The 26,900-nt window shown below is 44.0% G+C and overlaps 1 protein-coding gene across 1 annotated transcript in view; it reads right to left on the bottom strand.

Annotated features, from left to right (window-relative positions):
- T265_08827 (hypothetical protein) overlaps positions 1-26,900 on the bottom strand; it is a gene marked incomplete at both ends in the record, with an annotated part of 69,933 nt that overhangs the window by 1,824 nt on the left and 41,209 nt on the right. The window contains 4 exons of the mRNA XM_009174739.1: positions 1,926-2,218; positions 7,214-7,740; positions 23,515-23,681; positions 24,886-25,242. Of these exons, the coding sequence (XP_009173003.1) occupies positions 1,926-2,218; positions 7,214-7,740; positions 23,515-23,681; positions 24,886-25,242 (1,344 nt within the window). The remainder of the gene's footprint in view (positions 1-1,925; positions 2,219-7,213; positions 7,741-23,514; positions 23,682-24,885; positions 25,243-26,900) is intronic.

The following is a 26,900-nucleotide window of genomic DNA, read 5'->3' as shown; positions in this document are numbered from 1 at the left end:
AACCGATCAACAGTAAGCTTTGGGCAACCACACTAACAGACAAGACCCTTCAATTGATATTCAACACTGATCCAGTGTTTCAAAATAGCTCCGAAAGCTCTTGTTTCTTAATCTTCCACTTCAGGGTGCTTCAATTGATGATTCAGCGCGGTGCCACTGGTAGATTTTCCTTGGTCTTCGTAGGCTTGTGGGTGTTTCGACAATTTAGTTGAGGGGAGGTGAGGTAGGTAAAGTTAAGTGGAATCCAAATGATGACTACTACTCCTCGATTGACCCAAAACCGTTCTCCACACTCTTGCCAGTTCCACGCCTCCTATTCTGTTAACACTGGGATGCTTGGAGATTTCTATCGCCTCGACCATCAGTCTCTATGACGTGGACCGTAATCCTCGCCTCAAAACCTGAACATTTTCTAAACCTATTTTGTGTCCGGTGTCCACTGCGTGTTCCACAATTACCCAGTCTTTCAGTAACGCTTGATAATCATCCGCGTTTCTCGGCGGCCTGCTTATTTTTCTTCTATGCTCTGCGATTCTGCCGTGAATTTCCCTGGCCGTCTGTCCTATATAGACCTTAGTCCTGTCGTTACACCTAATTTTGTAGACACAGTCCCTGGTTCTGTTTTCCGGGAGGCGATCGTTCAATTGCACCAATTCAGAGCGCAGAGTGTTCCCTCATTAGCATGGAGATAGAGTCAACCTCGGTAACACTGGCCTTTTTAGACTGCATGACACCAAAGGTAGAGGGGAAACTAAAGACCACAGTGTACGAGAAGCCAACTGAGACTGGGGCAGTTCTGAACTAGTCGCCTGCCCATCCGAAATCGGTATTCGCCAGTATTACCTCATCAGTGTTTAGGCGTTTAAGGGCCCTGTGCACAGAAAAAGCTGATCGGACAGCGACCCAAGTTGAGGTAAAGAACACAATTCGGGATAGTGGATACCCAGCTAGCTTGATTAGGCGTCAGTTGCGAAGGGTGTTGGTACCGATAGTGAAATCCAACAGGGGAAGGATCTGGACCGCTGTTATTCCATATCAATCAGGGACATCGGAGGTCATTCGAAGAATTCTCAACAATTCTAACACAAGAGTAGCTCTCCAGAGGGAGGAACACTCCGCGTTGGTGCTGATAGGCCTAGAGTTAGGATGGCAATATGAATAATCAGCGACGCAAATTTCGCGAGTTTGAACTTGCAACTTTCTTACTCAAGTGGTTAGAGCGCGAATTTACTGACTGGAAGGCCCGTGGTTAGAACTCGTCTTCTGCCTCTTAGCAGCCAGGTACCGGATTTAGGCTACCTGGCAATATCGCAGCCCTCGTGCTTCTCTCGGGTGGCATAGCAGCCAGGTACCGGAAGGGTGTTACAAGTGAGCAATTTTTTTCTGACATAAATTTAGACCCGGCCAATAGGTTACCGGTGGCCAGTCAGTAGTGTGGTTAATTAAGATTTGGACAGAATATAGTAATCACCGGAGTAGCCAGTTAACATTTCGTATGACAGCTGGTGTCGTGGAGCGTTGGGCGGAGCTGTATTGCTTGAGTCCAGGTTAGCCACCAGTAGTCAACTATCTAGGATTCTACAGGTTTCAATCACCCTAAATTTTGCTGAGATGCGCACTGCTAATGGGCTGGCTACCTTTCAGCACAAATCAACTCCGCATTTAGGGTCGAATGCAAACTTAAAACCGCGTTGGCATCAGCAACTGGCTATTTTCAGCATTATGGCTCTCCTTGTTTTCAACCATAGTAACCAAATGCTAGCCTACGTTGTAATTCAAAATACCTCTTGGGCTTCTAAGTCAGGCCATTAAATGGCTCTCTCAGCTATCATGATTGGATGAGCGGCAGGAAAGGATGTTCATCTTAGCTCAAATGTATAAACATGACTACAACCGAATATATGGAGCAAAAGATTTTCACTCACTGTGTCAACACTTGAATGGTACCGCTCCGCTGCGGGAGATTGATTATCCGTGACACTGGACGTCATCAGCTTAGTATCGTCTGCATCCGGTGCACTCTTGTGGTGTGCACGACTACCGGGAAGTGGTGAGGATGGAGCCGTTCTCATTTGTGTTTCGCTCATATTTCCCGCCTGCGAAGCGCCTGCGCGTTCTAGGTACAAGTTCGCAAATCGTCTGTGGCGTAAAAATCTCGTCGGGCTGACTGGAGTTGATAATGTTTGGTCACCATGCAGGAGTTGTCTTCTTTCATGCCCTAAATAGGATAAAAAAAGATTTGCTGGTTTCGTGTGGTCTACACCAGTTGCTCAAAAGAGGGTTGAGACGTGCCCATGCTTAGTGGCAATAATCTCACTACTAGCATGTTCTAAGTAGTGTGAGTATTGCGTGACCGTCACTGTTATTTGCTCTGTTTGCCCAGTTGGCCTGGCAGCAGTAAGTTTTGGGATAAAAATGAGGATGATTGGAAATAATGTGAAGCCGTTTCACCCCTTACAGCGGGATCTTGTGGTTACGGTACTACTTTTCGGGCTTCAGGTTGGTTAAAATTGTGGTGTATTTCAAAATAGCAAGATGAACGAAAGGATATTTGTCACACACTCGTGAGATGTGACATGAACTGAATAACTTCCGAAATATGTTTGATCGGTACTGATAATATTCATCGCTTCAACTGAGCAGTGGGGAGGAGTTAAGGAATTAAGGAATACAATATACATGCCTGACAATGCTCCTGACCACGTTTTGCTTCACATCGCATCACATTGAAACTTGAGCTTAGATAGTTGGACTTCAAAATGCATCGCAACTTGGATTGGAACGGCCGGTTGAAACTTATATCGCATCTTCCTGGTGTGCTTCAAAGACCGTAGTTCAGGAGTCACTGTTGGCTTGACACGATAGTAACAGGTCGTCAAGTAAATCGATATTTAGAGTACAAAACCATATGGTCGTGCGTCAGCCCTGGTTGAAAGCAGAAATGTGGTAAAAACCTAGGAGATACTAGACTTCTGCATCACATCGTTCGCAGAAAATTACAATAACTCGTCACATCAATCCAAAAAGTAGGTCTTGACCAGCTCCAACCGCTATCATCAATCAGCCTACTAATTTAGCAAACTTTATGGACTTGCGCAGCTTTTGATGACGGGAACGTAAGCGGTGGTGCGAGTGATCACTATTTAGTCGTGCACATTCATCTCCGAAATGGATTCGGATGAATTTCCGTGCACAGTACAGACCCCTGAGAAAAAACATCAGCCTTTTGTGACCCAAGTGATATGTGTTAGTGGATACCGTTCATGGGAGGCAGTTTGTAGTCCAAAAGTGACCGCACAGTCACTGCGGTTTCGTCACATACACGATCACTTCCCCGTATCGATCACATGATACAATCATCAACATTTTGTAACAAGTCGAAAGTAACGAGAACAATTCGTGTGAATTGGCGAACCTGTGTCCATCTTGCTCCAGCTGTGTGCACATTAAAGTTCGAAAGGCAAATCATTTTACTGTCAACCCAGTCTGACCTCAACTCACCAGACTAAAAATTTGGATGGCTCTACAAAAAAATCCATAACGATGAATCTCACTGGCAGTTGCGGCTAAGTGCGACAGCAAGAACGGGGTCATTTAAGCGGACGTATGCAGGGAAAAAAGTCGTGTACCTGTGACCTGTGACTGTGATAATGGAATTCAAAGTGTCAGTATTCCAATCCCACAAGCGGCTTAACTTAGATATCGGATGCTACGTTGGTGGATCAAGGGCCTCTGAACTTGCCTTTAAGACTTAGTGAATCTCCTCGGTCTAAGTTCGAAGCAGAATTGCCAAGCAGCTACATCTTCCTCTAACTTACTTAAAGAATTTGTTAGAAACTGGTAGACTTAAAATAGTTGTTTCCTGAAGATGGTCGGCCCTGGTTCTTGAAAAACTGGTCTGACTTTAAGGTTTTGCCTTGTTCACAAACCCTTGACAGATCAAACTGTTTCCTTCGTCAGCTAACTTTTTTTAGTGAGAACCACTACGCTCCGATGATCGTATGATATTGTGTATACGAGTCGAAGATGCCCCAACAATACTAACCAGTTCCGATCTGTAGTCCGGTATCTTTAAGTGGAACTTCTCTGTTGACTTTCATACCCGATGCGAATAACCAACCACAGTGGAGTTTTCCACTGTTCTACCGAATGCTAACTACAAGGCCGAATCGCTTTACGAGTGTCCAGACTACTGTCAATCAAGATCTCAGTGTACTTCGGTTTTGAACTTACTGAACAACTGTCGTTTATGTGCTGATGTATAGACCGTAGTTTATTACCTTACTTTATGCAACAGAAATGTATAAACAACTGGATCGGCGACATTACCAGTCTAGTTGGTGAACCCTCGGCTTCATAAACAAACAAGTATTGTATATACTCCTTCAATGAGCCTAGTCAACACTGAAGTCCGATTTCGTCACCTGATTTTAGGTCATGAGTTGACGATGCCAGCACTCGCGAGGAAAATGATTAGCGTGCATAAATCACCGAGACGCCTGTAATGCTTCACAGTAACGTTGATCTGTGAAACCGGGAAATTGGCGCCATTCCGAGGTAAATAGTGATGTGGGGCAGTGGCAACCAGGTTTTGTGTGCCCAAAATGTAAACAACTTATTGGAAATTGATTTTCTCTTTCCAGCTTTGTAGGCACGCATCGATCAGCCCCCATGGGACTGTCGTTTAAAGACAACATGCGTTTTACCTGAGCGTACCCAGAGGTTCTCCCTGGGTGAACCACTATTTTGTCGGTGGCACTGTATCAACTGAGATACATACGAATTTGTATTTCGTTGCACTGAGCGATGACAGCCTTTGTTAGGCGATGGCTTGAGGCGCTAGGAAGAGCCATTATCGCGAGCTAGTCTTCGGATTCAATAGCATTAGCTTCTCTCGGTTCAAGACACCCTTCAGAAATGTAAGGTTGAATTGAATGTTCGTACAGTTTGGACGAAAGGGCGAATTTAGTCAGACCTGCAGGAACGAGTAACACCATAATCCTCTGAGCTAGCAGGTGGGGATCATCAAGATTACTTTCAGTGCATGTGTGGTAGCCACGGTCCTATTTTGCGTGGATTAGGACAGCTATCGCCGACCTCTCATTTTGTCGTAGATACGAGCAGATTTCAATGTGTTCGAATTCAAGCTAGGTTCCTATTTTATTTACACGCATTGACAAATTAGTCAGTTATGGAGATTTCTGGCTTCACGCGTCACTGCCCTTGTTGGGGCTGACTGGATGTAGGGTGGCGGGTTAAATGGCCTAGCAACTAGACGCTATTGAACTGAGGGCTGATGTTGATTCGCCGGTTCAGTCAGCTACAAATAGTGTATCAGGGGTACATTAGTCCCAAATACTACGCTTTCGTTCACTGATAAACAGGAAACCAAGAGATAATAGCAAGGAGCTAGAAGCGATAACCTGACCGAATAATTTTTGTTCATCTCCTCTAGCTGCCCAACGATGATGGATATGGGATATTGAAGGAAACGGATTTGCTGCAAGACCACCATTAACGGAACGACTGGGCCATATGAATCAGTGTCATCATTAAAGGTGACGGTTGTCAACTTGATTGAGTGTACTGATTGGGGCTTTGAGGCTTCGTTGGTGGGTACGATAATGCCCGCACTTTTTCCACTCAGTACAGGGCTGGGTAGATACAGCTCTTCGGAGTAGACGATCAGCTGATGTGCGGAAGACGGCCCTAACCAACGCAATCTATGCAGTGTGATTAGTTCGTCCACTGCTGAAGGATTCCTCCCACCTGAAGCCATTGAGCTGTCTAACCAACGCAATCTATGTAATGTGATTAGTTCGTCCACTGCTGAAGGATTCCTCCCACCTGAAGCCATTGAGCTGTATTAGCATTGATAACCCGATATCTCCACCAGGCTCGGGTGGAGTTTCGCAGACGTTGACACTCAACCACCACAGGTAGAAGCACCCCCTCGAATGCATTAAGCAGTATGAACCGCATTGTCACTGATAGCCAGACTGACGTCACGCTAACTCCATAATTTTTGAAACTTGGTGAAAGTTGTTCTTGTCTTCCCGATCCTAGAAGTAATCTCATCCCTTCAGGACGTATACAACGACCGAATGTGAGGATACACGTATTCACTGTTTTGATCCCTTGGACTCCAAAATATGAGGTTTAGGTTTGATCTAACCACGTCTTGTCGAAACAGTTTTCACTGAAGTTGTGAAACGCATTTCAAAATGCACGGCGCAACTGTTTAGGTTATTTAACGTGCGTTGTGTCTCTAAGGGGTGGGACCAGGTAAACCAATGTCGTTTTGGTATTCGGTTCATGTGAACGAATGTCCCAGGAGCATTCTGTTCTCTGAGGGGTTGTCGGAAAGAATGACAAGTTCAAGCAGCATATCGATAGAAGTGATGAACAGGAACGGAGAGGAAGAGAAGCCTTGCCTTGCAACACTAGAAATGGTGAAATTCGGTAAAATCTTACCCTGTACCTGCTGATGGTGTTGATGCACAGACTGTGTGAGCTTAGATTCAGAAGAGACGGTTCTTAGAAACTGGTATCGCTTCTGACATCAACTTTTCATCACGACTTGTGTCGAGGAGGGGCAGTTATATTAGTGTTTGAAGCGTTCGACCTATCGCTAAGATCGACGATTCTAACTTCGGAAATTGTTCCACTGCCATCCGCCTTCTCTTCGCCAGCTGAGTAAATCAGTTGAAATAGGATGCGGATGTTTCACACAGCTGCTTCATGGGCTTTCGAAATCAACTAGTTCTATTTGTTTTAGCTTTCATGATCCTAAGGGACAGCGAATTGTTGGACTTGGGTTTTAGATCGACACATACGCCTAATGGGCACTTGACCATGGGGCTTGGCATTGCGTGAACCTGTTAGTCTAGTTAATTTATTTACACGTTCCTCTGAAAGGTATCGCATTTCCGAATGCAAATGTTGTAGCAACCCATTGGAAGTGCTGGTTGATTACGATGTTTACGCTTACTACCTTCAAGAGAGGCAACCGCACAGAAAAAAAACACTTCTGAGGACTTAGGATCCTGCAGAAGCCGTCTCCGAGTTCGGACCATGGGCCACCCTTTGAGGCATATTTTGCTCACTGTAATCGTCATTGCTGCGAAACGCAATACACCCACCGAATGGAATTCAAAGGGCTTACAGATACACTCACAAAAGTTCCACACAAGAAAAACTCAAATATCCTCACCAAGGACCAAGTTTCTTGGGCGTCCTGATATCGAGGTCTGTACTCCATCTTCCCTAAGTCCATTGTCAACCGGGTGCGTCCAGCTGTCAGCTGATCCAGTCCTAGACAAATGTCCGCTGACCATCGGATCGCAGGTCAGAGGAGACTGACCGAGTTCGTCTCCCCAAGACTTTGGTATGTTCAATGTACATGATGGTCCTGGTCCATGTGTGGGCACTCTGGCTGATTGTCTATCTTGGGACTCTCCCATTCTAGGAGAACACTGAAGCGATCCGGAGACCTGGTGCCACGTCCGGGGACGACGAGAGTACTCATTAGTCTCCACACAGCTTACGACTTCTGACCAAACAGTTTGTTCCCTCTCGCCAGTAACTGGTTCGGTGTCGATCTCTGGTGGTTTCTCCACCGAACTCAAGTGTTTTCCAACAATTCGAGCCGGTTCTCCATAGATACGATTTCGTGCGGTCATCCGAGGCACGGAGCTATCTGAAGAAGCACTTAGTTGACGTCTTCGTGAAACAGCCGGTCTGAAATAGGAAACAATACAGAACCTTACTGACTTCCCGCAGATTTTCTGCAAGAGCAAATGTACTGTTATCAGTATGACGAAAATAGGAGTGAGTAGCATGTATCTGTATATATGGCATTTACTCAGCAGCCTCATTGCACTGGCATTATTGTCTCAAGTGCCTCCGTTCACCAAGGTCTTTAAAAACGTCATGTTTTTTCGTAGCGCTCACATTTCTTGTATGTAGACACCATATGATAGCCACTCGCTAGATCTTCGCGGATGAGAACACTCTGGTAAGTACTCCTGTACTTGTATCTTATGCACACGTGCTTACGAATATACATATGCTGGTTTTTTGTTTATCACTGTCCAGTGGTAACTGCAGCCCCTAGTTTTCGCTTCTACCACAAATAATGGCTTATACGTGGTGTTGTTGAATATCTTCACGTGATAGTTGATAAGGTGACGTAGTTATACAACGAACGTCCATGATCTGAATGTAGTATTTACCGCAACGGAACGGAAGTTCGCTTGTGTGCACAATACCAGGTAGGTTAACCATCCGTGCTTCTCCACCTGATTTCATCATAGTCACATGTATCCGCGTAGACTTAGATGAAATTTAAACGGTCGTAACTAAGGATCATTGTCATGGGACAGTTACAATGAGTTGTCGGATGACCTGACACAAGGACAGATTACAAGCAAACGTCCACCTCCGAAACAGCTGCAAAGGTTATCCAAGTCCTGCATGGTATCTTCCGGGTTTCTCGTAGAACGGTGTGAGCCACAGTGGGAGGAGATAGAGACAAACGAGGATGACAATGAAAATAAGGCAACAGAAAGAGAACAAAACAGTTATTACTGCAACGAGTGAACAAGCATGTGGAATCTATGTATTGACCGGCAGGGATCCTTCACGTCAGGCTTCTCGCAACCCTGCTGAAAAGTGTGATTTAGGGCAAAAAGTGGACAGGCTACTACTGAAAAAAATAACTGTTAGCCACATTTTGGAGTGCACTTGGACATACTGCTTATCAGTACTACGTGAAACTGTTATCAGGATGTTTGCCGATCCGCATCTCTGAGGAAGGTCACCGGATGGGTAGTGTTGATGAAACGATTGTGCAGTACTTTCCGACTTTGTTTCACAGATTGAGCTGGTTGCACGGGAAGAGATTTCGACTTTAGATCCTCTTACCAATTACAACTACTTTATATATACGTACTGTATGCATGATATTACAACTATTTACAGGTATACGTAAAATTTCTAGGCTCCACAAACTAATCATCTATACCAGTGGAGAGTTGATGTTTACCAAGCCGTGAATTTGAAATTTGGTGCTATGTGTTTAGCGAAAATCAACAATACATTACCATTAAAAGAAGGCCACACGACGTACTTGATCAATACCGGTAGAATAAGCGCCAAAAAGAAACGACGTAATAGTAGACTTCTTCGGAACAAATATCTTTCACTGAGTTGCCCGGATGGTTCTTTCTCACGCAAACTTGTCGGCCATCGGGCTAAAATTTAGCGCTGCTACATAAAACAGACACCATAAGAATTTTAACCTGAATCAACAGCGGTCCACTTTGGGTGCTGTGTATCAGGAGATTCACAGAAAACCAATATATTGTCAGGACTATTCAGGAGCGGTCAGCACGAATGGATTGAATCGAAACCCTGAACCTTCTGCTCTGCGGCCCGTGCATCTGAGTTAGTTTGAAATTTACCAGTCCCAAGAACGTTATGCAAAACAAGTCTACAAGGTTTTTGTAATGCACTGCTCAAGTTTTGTTTCGAATAAAACAAAGGTCAAATGACTGTAGTAGTGAGAGAGGGTGGTCACCAGCAGTAGGGTGCGAAGGTCATGGGATAATAATTAAAGTAATAATGTGTGATACTTATCGTGGAATTGCATGTTGAACCTTGATACTGTTTTGTTTTATTTTGACGAAAGTTGCACTGTTGCACGCTCTTTGTCCTCGACACAAAGATGTGAATTCACAGGTTATTTTTCAACCATTTTCCATTAAAAAATTTCATAAAGTGCTAAGTAGCATAAAAGGATCATGACCATTCACTACAAAATACATTGGTCCCCAAAGGTACGTCTATCCTAACCACGATTCTTTCAACCCGGTCTCATGAGTTGGGACTGAGAACAGGTACACAAAGTCATAAAGGAAATCCTTCTAGGTGGCATTGAAATTTTTAAAAAAAAAGCGTGATGCTATTGAAATTTTAAAAAAAAAGCGTGATGCTACATTCTCCAGGACTCCGGCATCGTTTGTACATCTGATTGTTCGAATAAAAGAATAACTTCCTCAGCGCGAATAAGGAAGAGGAATGAATATTACGTTTAACAACACAGGTTGGTTATGCTGTCATAGAAAACAGGACGGACAGGACAATCTCCTTCAGAAAAATGACCCTCGCATGTTGGCTCCTGTACGAGTACAGTGACAGTGAATGTCATGAGTAGAAGTACAAAGGGAGGAATGTGGACCTATCATCCCACTCAATCTCTAGATCGTGAAGTGTGCTTTAGAAAAGTCGGAAGTGGCTCAGCATTCCAAGTTCTAAAATTATGACGAGAAACTGGAGTGTTTGGTCAATACGGTTGCAAGCAGCCCTTCTAAAATGGGGTGGAAATTCTGGCCTATAAAACATTCACTTGATATCACCGATTGATCGGGCATAGATGGCTGTTGTTGCATTATACTTGCTTAATTCATGTGTGGTTTCCGTCTAGCTCGTTCACTGAAAGACGTGCAGTTAAAACTTGACCTTGGGGGGGGTTCCATTGATGTCACTGTGAACGAAATGTACATGTCCAGTAGGTAAGTGTTGTTATTTATGCATCATAAAAAAATAACCTAACCTCTAATATTTAGTCCAGATTGATCAATCAGACAACACTGTCCGGCAAACCGATAGCCTGAAAGGGTTGGCAGTTGCTTGTTAGCAACTTTCCTGAGTGGGCTGTTATCCGGTAGGCAGTCGTGCTGAGGCACTTGTCCTACGACCATCATGTATATATGAGGGCACTACGAGCTGCAGTCGGACAGGTAACCAACATATGAAGTGTACAGATTAACCAGGCTGTGAAGTTGCGTAATCTGGATGCACAGGCTGAGTTACCCAGGCGAGTAAGAGTGCAACAACCTACCGTAAATGGGTAAGCTTAGATAGAAGGCAACTTGTTTCCACGACTATGGTGCGCAAATATGGTGCACGAGTATGCATGCACAGGTCTGTATAGGAAGTAGCATGTCATTGGCCTCTCCAGTGGTAGAAAAGAAACAGGTACATCTTGATCTTGTCAGTGAAATTTTTGAAAATTTGTCGACTAAAAGACACTGTGTTCATAATGCCAAAGGCAGAGGCCGTGATGGTTCGTTTCAAGGATAGATCACCCTTCCAGTAACACGCTGAGCTTACTCAATCAGTAGTTTTTTTTTGGGGGGGGGAGAGGCTTACTCACTAACGTTTGAGCAAGGTCACCTAAGAAAAGAGAAGTTTCTCGTTCCAACAAATTCGTGAGTAAGGAAGCTTCGAATGTGAACTAGGTTTCAAATGCTAGGCAGTGATACTCCGTTTCAGTACATATTTTATTAAAGTGATAAAAACGTAGACGAAGCAAAACCTAGGTTATCGATCTGGGCTAGCAACAAATAATGTTTGGATGAGTAAAATAGTTTGTCAAAGACAGGAGAAGTGATTAAGTCCCATCAATCTTTTAGCACTTAACAACAAAGGTAGATCGTTCCTCTAGCCTAAGCTGTGGCGTTTCTACACGCAATTGATGTTGCATTTCATCAATATCATTATCATGCGTTATGTCTGGGCCTTAGTTGCAGTTATGCACGCTACAAAAGACAGACACCGTCCAATTATCATATCCTTTTGGGTATCAACACTGACAGGATGGAAAGTCGGCGCCAGTCCACATCTGATTATCAAAGATGCCGATACTCCAAGTGAAGGAACATCACCTTGGCAATCAGCTTGGCAAAATGTGACGTCTAACAGAGTAGACATATGGTTGACTTATCTGAAAATTTCCCCCTTCAGCATTAGCTCCGACATAGATCTAAAAATACAAATACGTGTTAATTCGATGCACTTGGCAGTGAGTTGATGTCCGAAAGAATGTATGCTCAGTGCTGAACCAAACCAAATAGGAAATGTGACAGAGTTCCAGGTGAGTCTCTGGAAAAACCAAATTAATTTGCAGATGAGTGTATGTTCGCTAATTTCATGCAATTCGGTTTCAACTAGAACGTAAAGTTGGCGGAGACCCGGGGAGTGCGCCTACCTGATGAACCCCAAAAGGGCGAAACTGGTCGTGGGCTGTCGATGGATTTTCAGCAACCTTATGAGTAGTACATTACAAGGAGATGTGACAGTTTAAATTTTTTTGAAACACCTGGATTGTGAGCATTGTCGGTTTGGAACTGACATCCAGTTTGAAGTGTCGGTTTGAAGTGTCGCGGGTAGTATTCGGGGTTCATGATGAAAAACAATAAAGACGCCATTCGAACGTATCCGGTGGAGATTCTGCTTGAGATACTCAACACTGTGTCTTTAGTCTGACTAAAGCTATATTCCCTATAAGCGGAATTTAGTTGAACTGCTAATGGGTCAAACGTGGTCCAAAGTCAGTGTTCTTGAGTTATCTCCAAACTCTGGTCGGTAGCTAATCCCGATTTTACATTCCTTCTCGGCTTCCCTCAACATAAGCATTACTGGAAAAAGCATTTTCCACCTTCACTTTTCCACCTTCATTGATCCCACAAGAAGTTCTCCGACGATTTTATTTACTTCATGAAAGTATATATTTTGAGCTGTTTGGAGGTAACTCCTCAATGAAGACCTCGAAGGCAGGCTGCATATCCCTTGAGCTAGTCTCAACTTAGCATTCTACGTCGAATTCGTGTAAGATTTCTAATGTGTAACCGATCCGACCAAACGCACCTCACAACATGAACAGAAGAATGTTCTTTCCAAAGGGTCTAAAAATGACCATCACATAATGATCGCGAATTACGTGCGATCTGAAGCAGCAACCATTTCTGGTCCCACCAAAATCTAGTTCATTTGACTCAACACTTGGACAAAAATCCAGAATTTTCCGTTCGCTACTCGTCAACTTTTGAGCTCATGCATATATAATCACTTCATCCCTTTCCCCCAGGGAAAGGCAATATTCATCAGTTTGCAATTGTGTATCCAAAATTATTCATGCGCTGATTATTCGTCTTAACTTCGCAACTGCTAGTAAACTCAGAAACCAAACTGGATAACCTTCAATACGAAGCAGAGTTCAAGCGCATTTTTCGTGCTTTTGTAAAGTCAAAATATACATCCGTGGTTGTCCTTCGGTGGAGCAGAGGAGTTGTGTCGTGAATTATCCTACTGAAATAGTAAAATTTGGACTACCCAAATGTTACTCAGAAGCTGATACCCCTCACTTTACAGCGAACCTTAGGCCAACTACACAAGAGTTTGAAAAGTTTTAATGGAGATTTTTCTTCCAGTAAATGAAGCCAGTGTGGGCTGAGAAGCCCGAAAGCAGTGGGCACAGTACTGAAGCACAGTGCTTCTCTGATTTTCAGCATAGACTGATTTCACTGACAGGAAAAAACCTCGGTTAAAAAATCCCAACCCCTCCTCGCACTATCAAGTTTTGAAGGGTTACTCTGGTAGTTGGATAAAACTTTAGTCTAACGTACTCTTGATGCTGTAAAAGGCGCGATGGGAAAGCAGCCTACGATTAAAGCAAGCACTACTGTTCTCGGAGAGTAATCCTTTATTCTTGATTTGATACAACCCTAATGCATCTGACGTAATTTGGAGACGACCAGTAGGGATACGGAGGTAATCACTTGGAGGGCACGCTACGCTGAAGATTAATAAATCAAATAAAAAAAAAAACTACACATTTTTGCGTCACTTTATTCATTTTAGTACACTGTTGTCTGACCACAATAATAAGGCAGAATTGACCAAAGGGAACCTTGTCTTATGTAGGCACCTTTCGAAGGGATTGTTGTAAGAGAATGGTTTACTACAGAGGCTTCCTTGATGGTGTGTTTGATCACAATCGAAGTCTTCTTGAATTTTCAATGGTATTCACACCAAACACATATTAGGTTTTCAACTTTACATTCCTAGCCGTCTTGCTGAACTGGAGCACAGATGGAATGTTCTAGCCAATGCTCATTGCAAGGTAGTGTTGATCAGATAGTTGATGTGTGAACCGGTTCACAGAAGAAAAATCAAATATATTGTGGGTCAGAACCGGTGCAAAATGAAGATGAAAAATCGTGCGAATCAGAGACATTTTCAGGAGAATGTCCTGCTATGCAGCAGAAGAAACAAATGTTCGAATAAATGACTGGCACAGTTTGAAAAGATATCTGCCTAACGGTAGCTAGGTTTGGTTCGCCGAGCTTGGCAGCTGGATTGCAAAAGTTTCATCACCAATCGAGGTGACATCGTCAGTGCAGGGTTGAGTGGGTGGGTAGCTAGGTTTCTACTGACTTCAGTCAGACCGCCGTGGAAAAAGTACGGAAACGGCAGGTCACCAGGAGCACCTTGGAGTCCTCAGGGAAAGCCTTAAAAATTGTCTGCTGGATTCTCCTTACAGCGGATTGTTTTGCAACATTGTCGAAAAACTCCCTCTACGAAAATCTGATCAATAAGACCCCACTTGTGGTGCCACGGCGATAAAGCACATCCTCCGATACGAAGATGTTTTAGATGTGGTAATGTGACAGATTTGTAATAGATAAACAAAAGGCAGTCAGGAACCGACGTAGGAATGCACTGTCCAAATGTGTACCGGTTGTCCAGCTATTGGCCACAAAATCACAAAGGCTAGTAACGGTTCTTTGTATCAACAAATAATGTTAACGATTTTTTACATGCTGGTGTGAAGGACGAAATGTTGAATGCCTGAGAGAGTGCAATTGAGGAATGCAGTTTCAAACGTTGGTTATGATTGATTTTGATATTCCGTCATGTGACAGGAAACAGATCATGAGAGATTCTGTTTTCACGCATTAGCATCTGCTGTGCTAAACAGTACTGCTTTGGATTGACTAATTCCTGAAACCAATTTTTAAGATCACACGAGGCAAAAGACCAGGAATGTTATACAAAACCAGGCTGGTGGCCCACTGCTATATGAAGTTAATTAATTGCAGTACCGTATCGTACAAAACTACCAGAAAGATCCTACGGCCCTACTGGTTCTCTATGATAATGTAACCCTTTCATAGGTTGCATCTAAACGCCCTGTAACAGTTGACCCGTGTCTCTTTCGGTCTTTTCGTATGAGCTGAAGATTGAGAACTTTTTAATTCTTATGACTTCGTCATTTAAAGTCATGGTGGAACACAGTTGAATCACGAAACCGACCTGTCACCAAGTGGTTCCGCCTCGTAATACTTTCAGGTGCTCCTAGATTTGTTTAAAATAGCTCGCATGCCCACTTTGGAGTTCAAGCCCGAAAGTATACTTCACGGTTTAATGCGGAATGTGCAGAGTGTGAGACTACTCCTTTGTATGTTATGAGGTTATGATGCTCGACAGTTGATGCAAGTGCTGTTCCCGGATATAACCAGCGGCGTCAAACCCAGTACCCCTGACTGGCCAGAACATAGCTGAGCAAAACTCAGTCGCTTAAAAGTGTTGGTAAAACTACTGCCCCTGTGTAGGAAGCAAAACTTACCAAAGGCTTCAGGCCTATCAAGTGATGTTATCTGTTACTGCTGGATACAGTGAAAAACCTTGTTGAACCGAGGCAGTTACCCGTCGAAAAGGTTCATATTCAGGTGGGAGAAATAGCAGGGGAAATAGTACGAGTTCTTATGCCACTCTTGGTTGCGAAAAACAGAGTTTAATGTTTAGGAATTGACATCCTGCAATATTTTCTCCCATTGGTAACTCCCAAAAGAGACCGCACTTCGAGAATCCAAAAGACGTTCCACCGTCAACGACGGTTATCAAGCTCCATAAAGAAACCATTGTAAGATACGGCGAATTTACTTTTTTCCGGTAGCGGTATCCTTCATCGTTATCTTATGTCGTTTGGAGGCACTGAAGTTTTTTTGGAGGTGCGTCGCTTCCTGATGGGTTCTGCACTATAATGGAAAACCGTGATAAACAGACTACAGTATTTCGAGAGTCCTTTCTGTTTATAGAAAGGAACCTTTCTACCTATGTTTGAAGACTGTTGCTATGCTATGCCAAGGCTACATATTTGGATCGATACGGTCGATCACCAGTGGAATGTGACAGTCGACTTTAGCTGTGTAATAAACTAGGTTGTCCGCACCATGCAACTCTACCTGAGTTGGTGCGAACCCGGTCACGTTACACGCACACGTTTTCCTGGCCACATGATGTTTTAGCCATTTTCAAGCAAAGAAAAACCATTGATGGTTCACTCACACGGGTTCCTAACACATCATTCTCTGGCAGAGTCCGAACAGAAAGAACTATGCGTGCTTTCCACTGGAAAAAAATCAAAGTTTGTTCACGTGGTCCGAACTGCTTTTTGAAAAACGTCACGGACATTGGTATGTGCATAAACAACACTATGTAAGAACTGGTGGCACGTTTTTCATGCTTCCGTAAACGTGCTCACTGTGTGTACCACCTGAATGCAGTACGACATTTATCATTGTTTTTGTCAGTGGTTCAGCGAGTTAAAAATGATTCGCTTTGGAGAGAGGTAGATACTGCCTACAGTGGTGAATGGGTTCAAAAATTTCCGGTCAAACAAAAGTAACTCCCGGATGATCAGGATAAACGGCAATGGATGTTTCGAGGCATCGACGAATTTTCGGGTTCAGCGACTGCATAGAGTTTGATCTGCACTTCCAACGGAGCACTGATTTCCAGCTAAGCAGACTGAAAACTACTACACGTGACACAAATCCACACCCTCGACCATGAGATAACCCTCACCTCAGTAACGTCTTCACACTAACAGTCACTCATAATCATTATGAATTATACAGAAAAAGGCCATTTGTATTCCATGCCCTCTTGCCCTGAACATATTTTCCAGACAGAAAAAACGCTGTTAGTATCCCTTAGCATCGCTTCCTTGGCAACCTGCCGGTCTACTTAATACGGACGCTCGCGTCTTCTCTTGACAATCGTTGTTCAGACACCTGACCTTCATTTTGGGCGACAACACCATGAGATGATAATGATGAAGGATGGTAGCTAGATGAGAAAACCTGACATAGCCATCACTTACACAACACTACTTTACTCAAGTTGAAACGTTTTGCAGCGACAATCGTTGCCAGGATGAAGCCAATTTTAGTTCGAGCTGCAGTATTTGGTCGCGAAAACAGATGAAAACGATCCGGTTGTTTGCACGGTTATATTAACCTGTCAGGTTGTTTGGTAAACGTAATGAGCCCACCGGTTTATATCATTGAGCTTAGTCCCATTAGCAGTCTGGCTTGGAGGATCTAACCGTCTCAAGTCTTTTATTGTAACCAGGCCTTAATTCAAGCACACGGAATCAGCTGCTTTGTTTCGGGGAACTTCCAACATCTGTAGAATTAGTAGTGGTGATATGTGTCAGCCTATCGGTTGAGTGACGACAAACGGGGTTATCAGGGTTGCGTTGCAAGCCAAGTCAGATATATAATTTGTTGGAGAAGAACTTCGAATATCACGGAAAAAAGGGCTGTGGGATGAAACGACTTCTTTCGGGTTTTAAGTCTTCCGTAGAGTGAACATCTACCCAAAAGAGAAAAAGGTGTAAGGTTCCAACCGTGTTCGCTTTTGTTAGGGGCACCTTGGTATTGTCTGATGAAAGAAGTTATCTTGGCTCACGATGTACTGTGACGTTATTTAATTAGCTTGCTGCTGGAAGAAAGAAAACAGTCATTTTATTTACAGAACCCTCATTATTCTAGATACCCAGTGAAAGTTGGATTTACGGACATGAGGTTCCAAACCCATTTGATTATCTATCCCGTTAGATAGAATTTTGCGTTCAGGATACTTCCGTAGGCTGTCTCTAAGGAAAAGTGCAAAAAAGAGTATTCCGACCCTGTACAGTTTCCTGACTCCGGATAACGATTATGTGTAGCGTATCCGGACCAACACATCTGGCCATATCTCGCGTACAGTACAACTTTTAATTCAAACCCTCGAACGCATGGCGAAGGTGTTTCGAATTTATGAAGATCTACTACTTCCATGTTCACTAACACTTATGAGCGCAGAAAACAAAATTATCTACAAAGGCAAAATAACTGGACTGAGCTCGTGATAGCTCAATTGTTAGTGTGCGAACCTGCTGACCAGAAGGTCCGTGGTTCGAACCAAATGCCGAGATTTCCGCTGTTTCTGTCTATGATTTGCAAACCTGGCAGTGTCACGGTCCTCGTGCATCCTGCAGGGCATTCCAGCCGAATGATTCTTATCACTTCTAAGACCAATGAGTAGACAAACGTAACGTTTTCCGTCTCCAGGTTATGCTTGTCGAATCAAACGGCTAACATATAAAGTGAGCTAAACCATTTTTATGCCGTTTTACTGGCCCTTCGTAAAAAGCTCCAGATTACCGTCCAATTTACCCTCTTGAGAACGTGCCTTTAGATGCTGTGAAACTACTCAGGAACGATGCAGACGCTCAGTGAACTTCCAAGTACTACCTCAACATTAGAAAATCGCGCGCAAGCTTTGAATGCATTAACTTCGCTGAACTACTTAGGATCGACGGTGGGTTGTGAAATTTTTTCGTAGGCCGATCGACCTTATTAATCGGCCGGATGGATCAGGCCGATGCTAGTACATATGCTAACTGGTTGAAAAAAACCGCAGTATACAAAATTACAGCAGCAATAGTGATAACTTAACGCTAATCGTGACTTGGGCGCACCGGTCTTTTCCGGCAACCTCTACCGGAATCTCACCTCTCCCACATGAAACGCCAGTGTACGCCATCTAGTTAGCCTACGGTAGACCACTAGTTATGCCAGGCCCAATCAAGCGAGCAAGTATGAATCGATCCCAGTGATCGGCTAAGAAAATTGGCACAACCTGAGCCCGAACATAGCCTAATTCATTTACGTAACTGGCGAGCATCACCAGATTACCCGGAGAAAACCATCTGTTCCATCTGACATAGTGGAGAAAATGTGAACCGGTAGCTTCGCTGAATCGCCTTCGCAGTTTCATAAGCATAAATACCCGTGTGCACAAAAGTGTACCTTGTAAATTCTGCTACCCACTAACGTCGAACAACTAAGCATACGCCAATCGGCGCATTAGATTTAGAAGTATAAAAAATGAACGATTCTCCGTGAATAATCAGCCGGTTCGATTGACTAGTTGACTAAAATAATCGATACATCATTGGCGAAGACCAATTTTTTCTTGAGGCTGAAGACGGACACTTGGATGGTAAATTTGCTTCTTCCTTTATCGATTCATTTCGAGGTTGCTCACAAAGCAGAGTTGGTTGACCCGTATGTGACCAGTTCTATCAAATAAGTCTTGGTCAGGGAAGATGTGCACGTATGTGAGCTTTTGACAACTAAATGATGGGTTCCCGTCAGTCTGTCTAATTTAGTCAAACTGCAGACAACATTAAATTATCCGAATAGTCTTTTATTCATGCCTGCAAAGTGTAAAGTGCTGCTTCAAGACTGGGTGGGCTCGGACCTTTATCTCATGGAAGTCTTTAAAAAAACTTAATGTTTGACCATCAATGTCTTTGAAGCATTGCCCGAGTCTGGCGGGAGCGCCGGATCCGTAATGCTGCAGTACGTCTAATGCGTTCAGGGGGAAACGATTCGCCCACGATGTGTGAACTGATCACACTCTACAATCTGCGTTGGTTTCGTCACGTGTTCAGTTTCCCAGTCGACCAACTTCCTTGAAGAGACCTTTCCGAAAAAAACACGTAAAAGGTGAAAATCAGCCCTGGGCGGTCAAACCATGTTGAGGATAGGAACATGTATGGAGACGTGTTGCGTGAAAATCGTAATGTACTTGCATTTTCAACCAAACATCATCACCTTGCGGTCAGGCTTTTGAGCCAAAGGCTTCAGTTGAAGACACTAATCGTCCTCCTGCGCGCCCTGGCGGTATCCCAGCTCATGTACAACCATGGACTGCACATATACAAATAAACACATACCACATCGGCCGTCGCGTGGTGCCCTCAGCCGGGTTGCCTTGCTTGCCCTATTCAGCCGGGAGGGAAAGCGATAACAAGCTACTGCTGACGCATCTCTTCTCTCTGTTTCATATATCATTTCGGTTATCGGAGATCTGAATGCACAAGTGGGCAGGCTTAGCGCATCTGAGACTCATACAGGGGGTGGACATGGAACAGACTCGAGACGTACGGAGAGTGGTGAGCGGTTGCTTCATCTGTGCACTGAACGCAAGCTGCTTTTATGCAGTACTAACTCCCGAAATAGCCGAAGTCTTTTTGCCACATGGCTTCCTTGTATGGCGAACGGGCTACAAGCTCAAACTGATCAAATTGCCATCAGCTACCGATGCGCGGATCAATAAATGAATAGCGCTCGTTTTAGAACACATTTTTGGATTCCGACCACACACTTGTCCGGAGTCATTTCTCCCATCGCTTTCTAGGACCGCGTAAGGTGTGGACAAATTGCATAACGACTGAGAGACCGGCAGATCCGGATGTTAAACGAATTTACCAGAATCATCTTTTAGAGTCTCTTCCAAACGCTCCACTATCAGATTTGGGCTCATACTGGGACTGAATCGCCACCGGTTTGCACGGTGCTGGGACTTTTGCCTGCAACACGACGCAACCAATTCCATTCAAGCACTCGATATCAGACGGAACACTGGCACTATCTGCATCTCGGAGAAGTATCCCCGCCGGCCCCGAACATAACACGGACGGACGGATTATCAGACGTCGAGTGAAAGTGAATGTGCGCGCCGACCGTGACGTCTAGTGGACACAGAATGCTAAGCAAATGGAAGAGGCCCAGAAAGCTGAGAATGCGCGAAAGTTGTTCCATCTGATCCATGCCAGGAAACCAGTTGTGACCAAAAAATCAAGAATAAGAATGAAGCGACCATTTCAATAAAGAACGCCTCGATCTTTGGGTGTCATGGCCCAGTGATTAGAACGAAAATGCACCGATCGGAAGGCCCATGTTTCGAGCCAGATCTCAGGATCTCGATTTCCTCGGTTTAGGGTTGGGCTACCTGACAGTATCCCAGCCCTCGTGCTTTCTTCTACTAGCATAGCAGCTAGGCACTGAGATGGTGCTACAGCTGAGCCGAATACTTCGAACAACATTTAACGTGGCCACCAGCTGCCACTCACCTGCAGCCTACAGACGACGCCGAACCATATACTTTGAACCTGGAAGCCCTACGACCTTGGCGGTTTATGACTGCATATGCTCTCCCAAGCGCCGCCTAGTTTCTCGCCCGGATTGCCTCCCACCAACGGTTTTCAAAGGTGGGCAGGAAATCCTCAGTCAAGGCTTATTTGATCCGCTTGCCTGTGTTTAGGAAAAGTAGACCGTCTCAGACAACCAGGGAGTGTCGGTGATAGTGGCAATGTTTTAGAAAGTGGCCTGTATTGAGGATGGTAACCACAGGATAATCAGCTTAAGCCTGGTTGTAGCGAGACTGCTGACGTCAATTATACATTTTAACCTTATGGCGGCTCGTGAGACGCTAACTCGAGAACACTAAGTGGAATTCCTGGGTTGCAGGAATGACGTCCATCAAATCTTCTCAGGAGCTAGAACAACGTCATACGTATAAGCGACCGACAATTTCAGTATTTCTGGATTTCCAAGGTGCATTCGACTCGGCTGATTGGTCAGTTCTCTTTGACACGCTTGCCCACCAAGGAATGCTCCGGAAGTTTGTGAACGTAGAACGTTGTTTTTATTATCAGACTTCCGGATGTGTGCGGAAAGCTCTCTAAAGGCCTTGCCAGACAAGCCGTTCTCCGCAACGATTGCCCATTCTCTCAATTATTATTTAATTTTATGATCGATGAGACAAAGAGACGAACGCTGGAAGTTTTTCAAAACCACAGTGTTCAGATAGACTCTCACGAAAATATTATCGATCTGGAATTTGAAGGCAACATATTTCCCCTCTTCGAAGAGAAGAAGGTGCACGTGTTTTTCACTGACCTTGACAAAGTTATCCAGTTCTTTGGTATGCACTTTGCACCCACAAGGTGTAAGGTCGTGCTCCTGGACATGCAGTCATTGAACACGCCACTTGCAACCAGGGATAGGTCCCAGATGTTGTGGGGTGTTTTTACGAACCTTCAAAGTTGTATTGCTTTAAATGTACTGTGACAATATGTGTGAGATCAATGCACGAATTCGCGCCTGGTTGTAGATACTGCAAACTATAGCTTCTTATCAATGTCAACGGAGTTCTTGTTGTCCATCTCTATCCAGATCGCCTGAATGAGTGTCTGGAGGTGTAGGCACCTCGGAATGACGTAGTAAGCTAGCACTAACTCCCTTCCACGTCCATCTTTATCCTTTTCTTCAAACAAATCATGGCAGTATGCCATCGAAGCATCAGTATTGAACGCTGATACAGTGCTGTCTACGATGATGATGATGATGATGATGATGATGATGATGATGATGTAACAAAGCATAGCTGGCCTGCTGATTTCCCCAACTAAGAGTTCACTGACACCCCCATATTTGCGGATCAATTATATCAGCTACGGACTTCAAAGCTTACCGCACCTCTCTAACGAAACAAAGACATCTTTCGCCACTGTATGCAAGTACCTGATTTTTACAGCCGAATATAACGAGGACGATCTAATGCATTAAGGAACGCCATGACTTAGACAAGGACAACACAGATAGGGGGACTTTGGTTGGACTTCAACCAGTTTGAAGTGCAAACGTAGGCAGCAGACACGGAAGTGTTTCCTGATCGTTCGTGATGGTAGCAGTAAGAAAGGGAAATAATAGGCTGAAAGCTGCCGACTGACCAATCGCCCGGGTTTCACTGATTCACGAGAGTCATTCTTTGAACTTGGAAAAATTTGTTATAGACTGCATGGTAAGAGGCCAAGGCCATGTCTCCACAATTCCTGTTGTGAATGAATTGTTCCTCGGGCAGGAAAACTTAAGTCAGTTGAATGTAAAGATAATTTTGTTTTATCTGAAGTTTGTAACCCTGTAACAGTAAAAATCTAGGTTCAGTAACATTGGAGAATTGTTGGATATTAGAAGGAAACGCGGAAACCCCATTTTGTCCAGACTGGTGGTTTTCATGAATTGAGTATACCCGCCTTCACAGTCAAGATACGAATTATACACTTAGAAATGGTTGTCCTTTATGAATCGCGTAAACTTTAATGTAGGAATCTGTTGACCGAGGAACCTGAAAACAACGGATCAAGAAAACTAAATCGATGTGAGTGATCAATATTTGATGCCATACTCCTGTGAAGGTCGATGACATTATTGGCAAAAGGTTACGGGCTCAAATCCTCTTAGTTTTCTGTGAGATGCACATCTGTATGATTATCAGCAGGCATGAAATGTTTGTCCATTGATTCCTGAGTTATACCAGTATGATTGAATGGGATCCACTTTCTTCAAAATAAGTGGACTCTGTACAGTAAGTGGGCAATTCACTGTCATCTAAACGAGTCAATGAAGCTTTTTGGTCTTGAAAGGAAACACTTAAGCAAGGAAAGTGCGAACAAGCCTAATTTTAACTATGAGAAAAAAGACTTACCTGAGTTCTCCGGTGGCTGGGTAGAAGACATAATCCGTATCCAACGCGATTGCGGTAACACCTTCCTCTCGTACTTTCTGCAAAATCAGACCCACTGTGTCATGCAGAGCAGCCAGTACTTGACATCGAAATCCAGGCATATTACCCGCTTGTTCCCAGGCGTCTAGCTGAGAGAGGACAGGAGGAAAGTAAGTACAGAAATGTCTCATCAGCACACAGGAAGAAACTGGATGATTTATCTCCGAATCTGAATTGCCATCGGTCACTTTTTACACAGCACTGGACTGCTGGCCTACAGGCGTGAATCTCAACCTACTGTGTCCTCTAATTAGGAAAAATGGACATAACTCCTAACAACATTCGGTAGAAGTCGGTTTCTTCTCCCATTTTTCTACCCTCTGAATCTCGTAGGGAGAAAGCACTCAGTATCAGACACTACTCATTAACATCATCGGTTATCTGGACGGACTGTGAGTTGCCAACACGTGGTGACCTAGAGATGCAAACGGTATCTGCCATAAACTCCACAATCCCCAACTTTTGGATACTGACCTGGTGAAAGAGGTTTTCGCTTGAATTTATAAAAAAATCTAAAAATGCCTTCATAAATTCCACTAGGTGCCGTCTATTATTTCAGCTCGGTTTCCTGAAGTCTCCGTCGCGTGGAAACCGACGGTTGCGGAAACCGACCTGCTTAATGGAAGGCGAGGACTTTGTAATCACCTACATACACAGTTCTCCCAGGGTCAAATGTCATACGTGTGGAAACATTTCTATAACTGACCGACCGTTACCTTGGTTAGTCACTGGCTATTCATCGGTAGTCAAAAGGCTCGTCAGTGACCACCAACCAACCTTAACGATTATGACGGGTACAAACTCATCACGGTTTGGATAGTCCGTAGTGTTTAGTGGTCATGACTGGATTCTTTCATCAGATGGCTTTTTGCTTGGGAACTTCTCGAAGGCATTCCACTCCAGAGGAAGACGTATCAAGAAGGATCCAAATCGGCACCACCTATTACTAGTCATATCAGACAGTAGAAAAATGTTGCATTCCTACCGTGTCTACTCTTGGTGGGGACCATGTACAGCCTACCCGCCAACTAGTGCAAATTGTTTACCTGTCTCCTAGGAACCTTAATTTGTTTGCTTCTCTGCACCATTTAAGGCATCTTTTATTTGAGATTCTTGCTGCACAAATGTCGAAGGTCATTTAGAAAGAAGAAGGATAACGTAACCTTATCAAATCCAACACAAAATAGAATGATACCGGTAGCCGCTAAAACAAAAAGTACGACAGGTGTGCAACCAGGATTGAGAAACACGGGCAACTTGAATTTATACGCAAAGAACGCGTGAGCAACATACTCTTTCCGCGACTTTCGGGTTTGCAAAGTCTTGCAACGCTGGTCCCCTACTGGCTAACGAGCATGTGAATCCAAGACGCAAGCCTGTTCCATGGGATAGTGGGTTCCCGGGAACCGTCGCACGAAATGATGAGCTGATACTTGGTAACTGGGCTTGAAAGGTGACGTATGTTCTTGGCTCATTACCCTTACAGTCACTCCCAGAACAGGTGAAGCGTTTGGGTTCAGGAGCCTTTGTGTGTTCTGTGGGCTGGTTTGATCGACAAGAGCACTGATAGGTTATACGAATCACGCGCACCAAGAATCGGTCTCGATAGTGTGAGCGTAGACGTGGCCGTAGCAGATGATGCCGATCTGCCTGAAATACAGATAAAGTAAAATCACACAGTCCTTAGCATACTTTTCACGTTAAATGTCGTATAGAGTCACGTGGGGAAAGGTGTTCTGCAGACTAACTCTATTTAAATTAGTTTTGTCAAATATCGGGTCTTCAAATACGTTGCAAATACACAACTAAAGCGATCAGGCCTTGTTGACGTAGAAATGGTTCCACCCTTGGAAGATGTAGTAAAATACTTTGTTCGACCTAATTTCGGAAAAAAAGTTTGATGAATCTTAGAGCCGTTAAGTCTTATTTTTTTGAACTAAGAACCAGCCAAATGTAAGAAACAACGGGGGATGTACAGTGTGACACAACTGCTTAGAAAGGCACCCAAGCTGCTTGAATGTTTATCACTAAATGGAGACTAATATGGTCACAAAGTGCATGCACTGAGATAAGTTTGAAGTGGAGCTGGATTCAAGAAACCTGTAGACTGCTCAGCTGGTCGGAGGAAAGAAGGCGGTGTATCGGATTGGGCAATGATGTTTAGAATTGTGAGTGTACTTCCACTTGTTTGTAGCAAAGACTAAGGGTCTCCCAGTTGTTCGATAAGATTTGGTGACCAAGGCTCATCAAATTCTATGTTTGCGTACAATTAGAAATTGTAACTTTGATTACATCCCGTTTGTATGCCCTGGAGCAGTTGGCTAGTTCTCTCGTTCACGTCCCTTGAGCGAGAGTCTATCAGTCAACATCCTTGTAACATGAGTGAAACAATTGACTTTCTATCTAAATAAGGCAAATAGTCCATTCAGCCTCCAGCTTTCTAATCGAGAATCTCAAGCTATTCCGATAGGTAACTATATTTGAAGTTTAACTGCACTGCATGTATCATCAGCCGCGGTTTAGGAAAACACAGCTGAATCGTAATGATGCATAATCTATTTAAGTGTTTGCGCTTTATTCTAAGCGTCCATTGCTGAAATCTATTCGGTACGCTTCCCGACCTTATTTGTCTACACAGTTCACGAACATCGAATGGGGCGACGATACCAACGAAATGTTAAGGTAGCTCAGAGCGATGGATACGTCTGACATCCGAGTGGCACTCAAGGGTCACGAGCTTGGTTAGGGTGTCTTAGATGTCTTTATGTAGCTTTGAGTCATCCGGTTGCGGGTGGACAGAATAGCCTCGAGATGCTTTTGGTGACTTGTGTGGCTTCTAGAGTTATTTTCTATCCCAGACTAGAAAGAAATCGTCCATTGGTGACACCATTTCGGTGCCTAGCTGCCATGTCACCCGAAGGAAGCACGAGGACTGGGAAACCGCCAATTTGCTCAAGCCCAGACTGGGGAAGTCGAGAGGCGGAGGTCGGGTTTGAACCACGGACCTTATAGTCAGTAAATTCGAACTCTGACCACTAGGCCATCTCGCCACCTTTCGAGAAGAAATATGCCAATATTCCTACGCCGTTCCTCAAGCTGTTTCAACACAGAAGTCTACAGTAAAAAAATCTGAGATCTTTTGAGTGACGTGTCGCATCCATTGTCCAGTAGTTCATCTCTCTATTAACCCTGTCTCAAGAAAAGTATGAAGTTAAAAATTTCCTGGTGATTTTTTTACGACAACCTTGACGTAGTTACGCAAAATCTAGGTCAATTAATCTAGGCAGTGTCAGAAAATTGGGAGAAAC

The sequence above is a fragment of the Opisthorchis viverrini genome, assembly GCF_000715545.1.
Source record: "Opisthorchis viverrini unplaced genomic scaffold opera_v5_236, whole genome shotgun sequence".
NCBI classification, from domain to species: domain Eukaryota; kingdom Metazoa; phylum Platyhelminthes; class Trematoda; order Opisthorchiida; family Opisthorchiidae; genus Opisthorchis; species Opisthorchis viverrini.
Note: the sequence above shows the minus strand (reverse complement) of the source record. Positions and strands in the feature narration are given on the sequence as shown.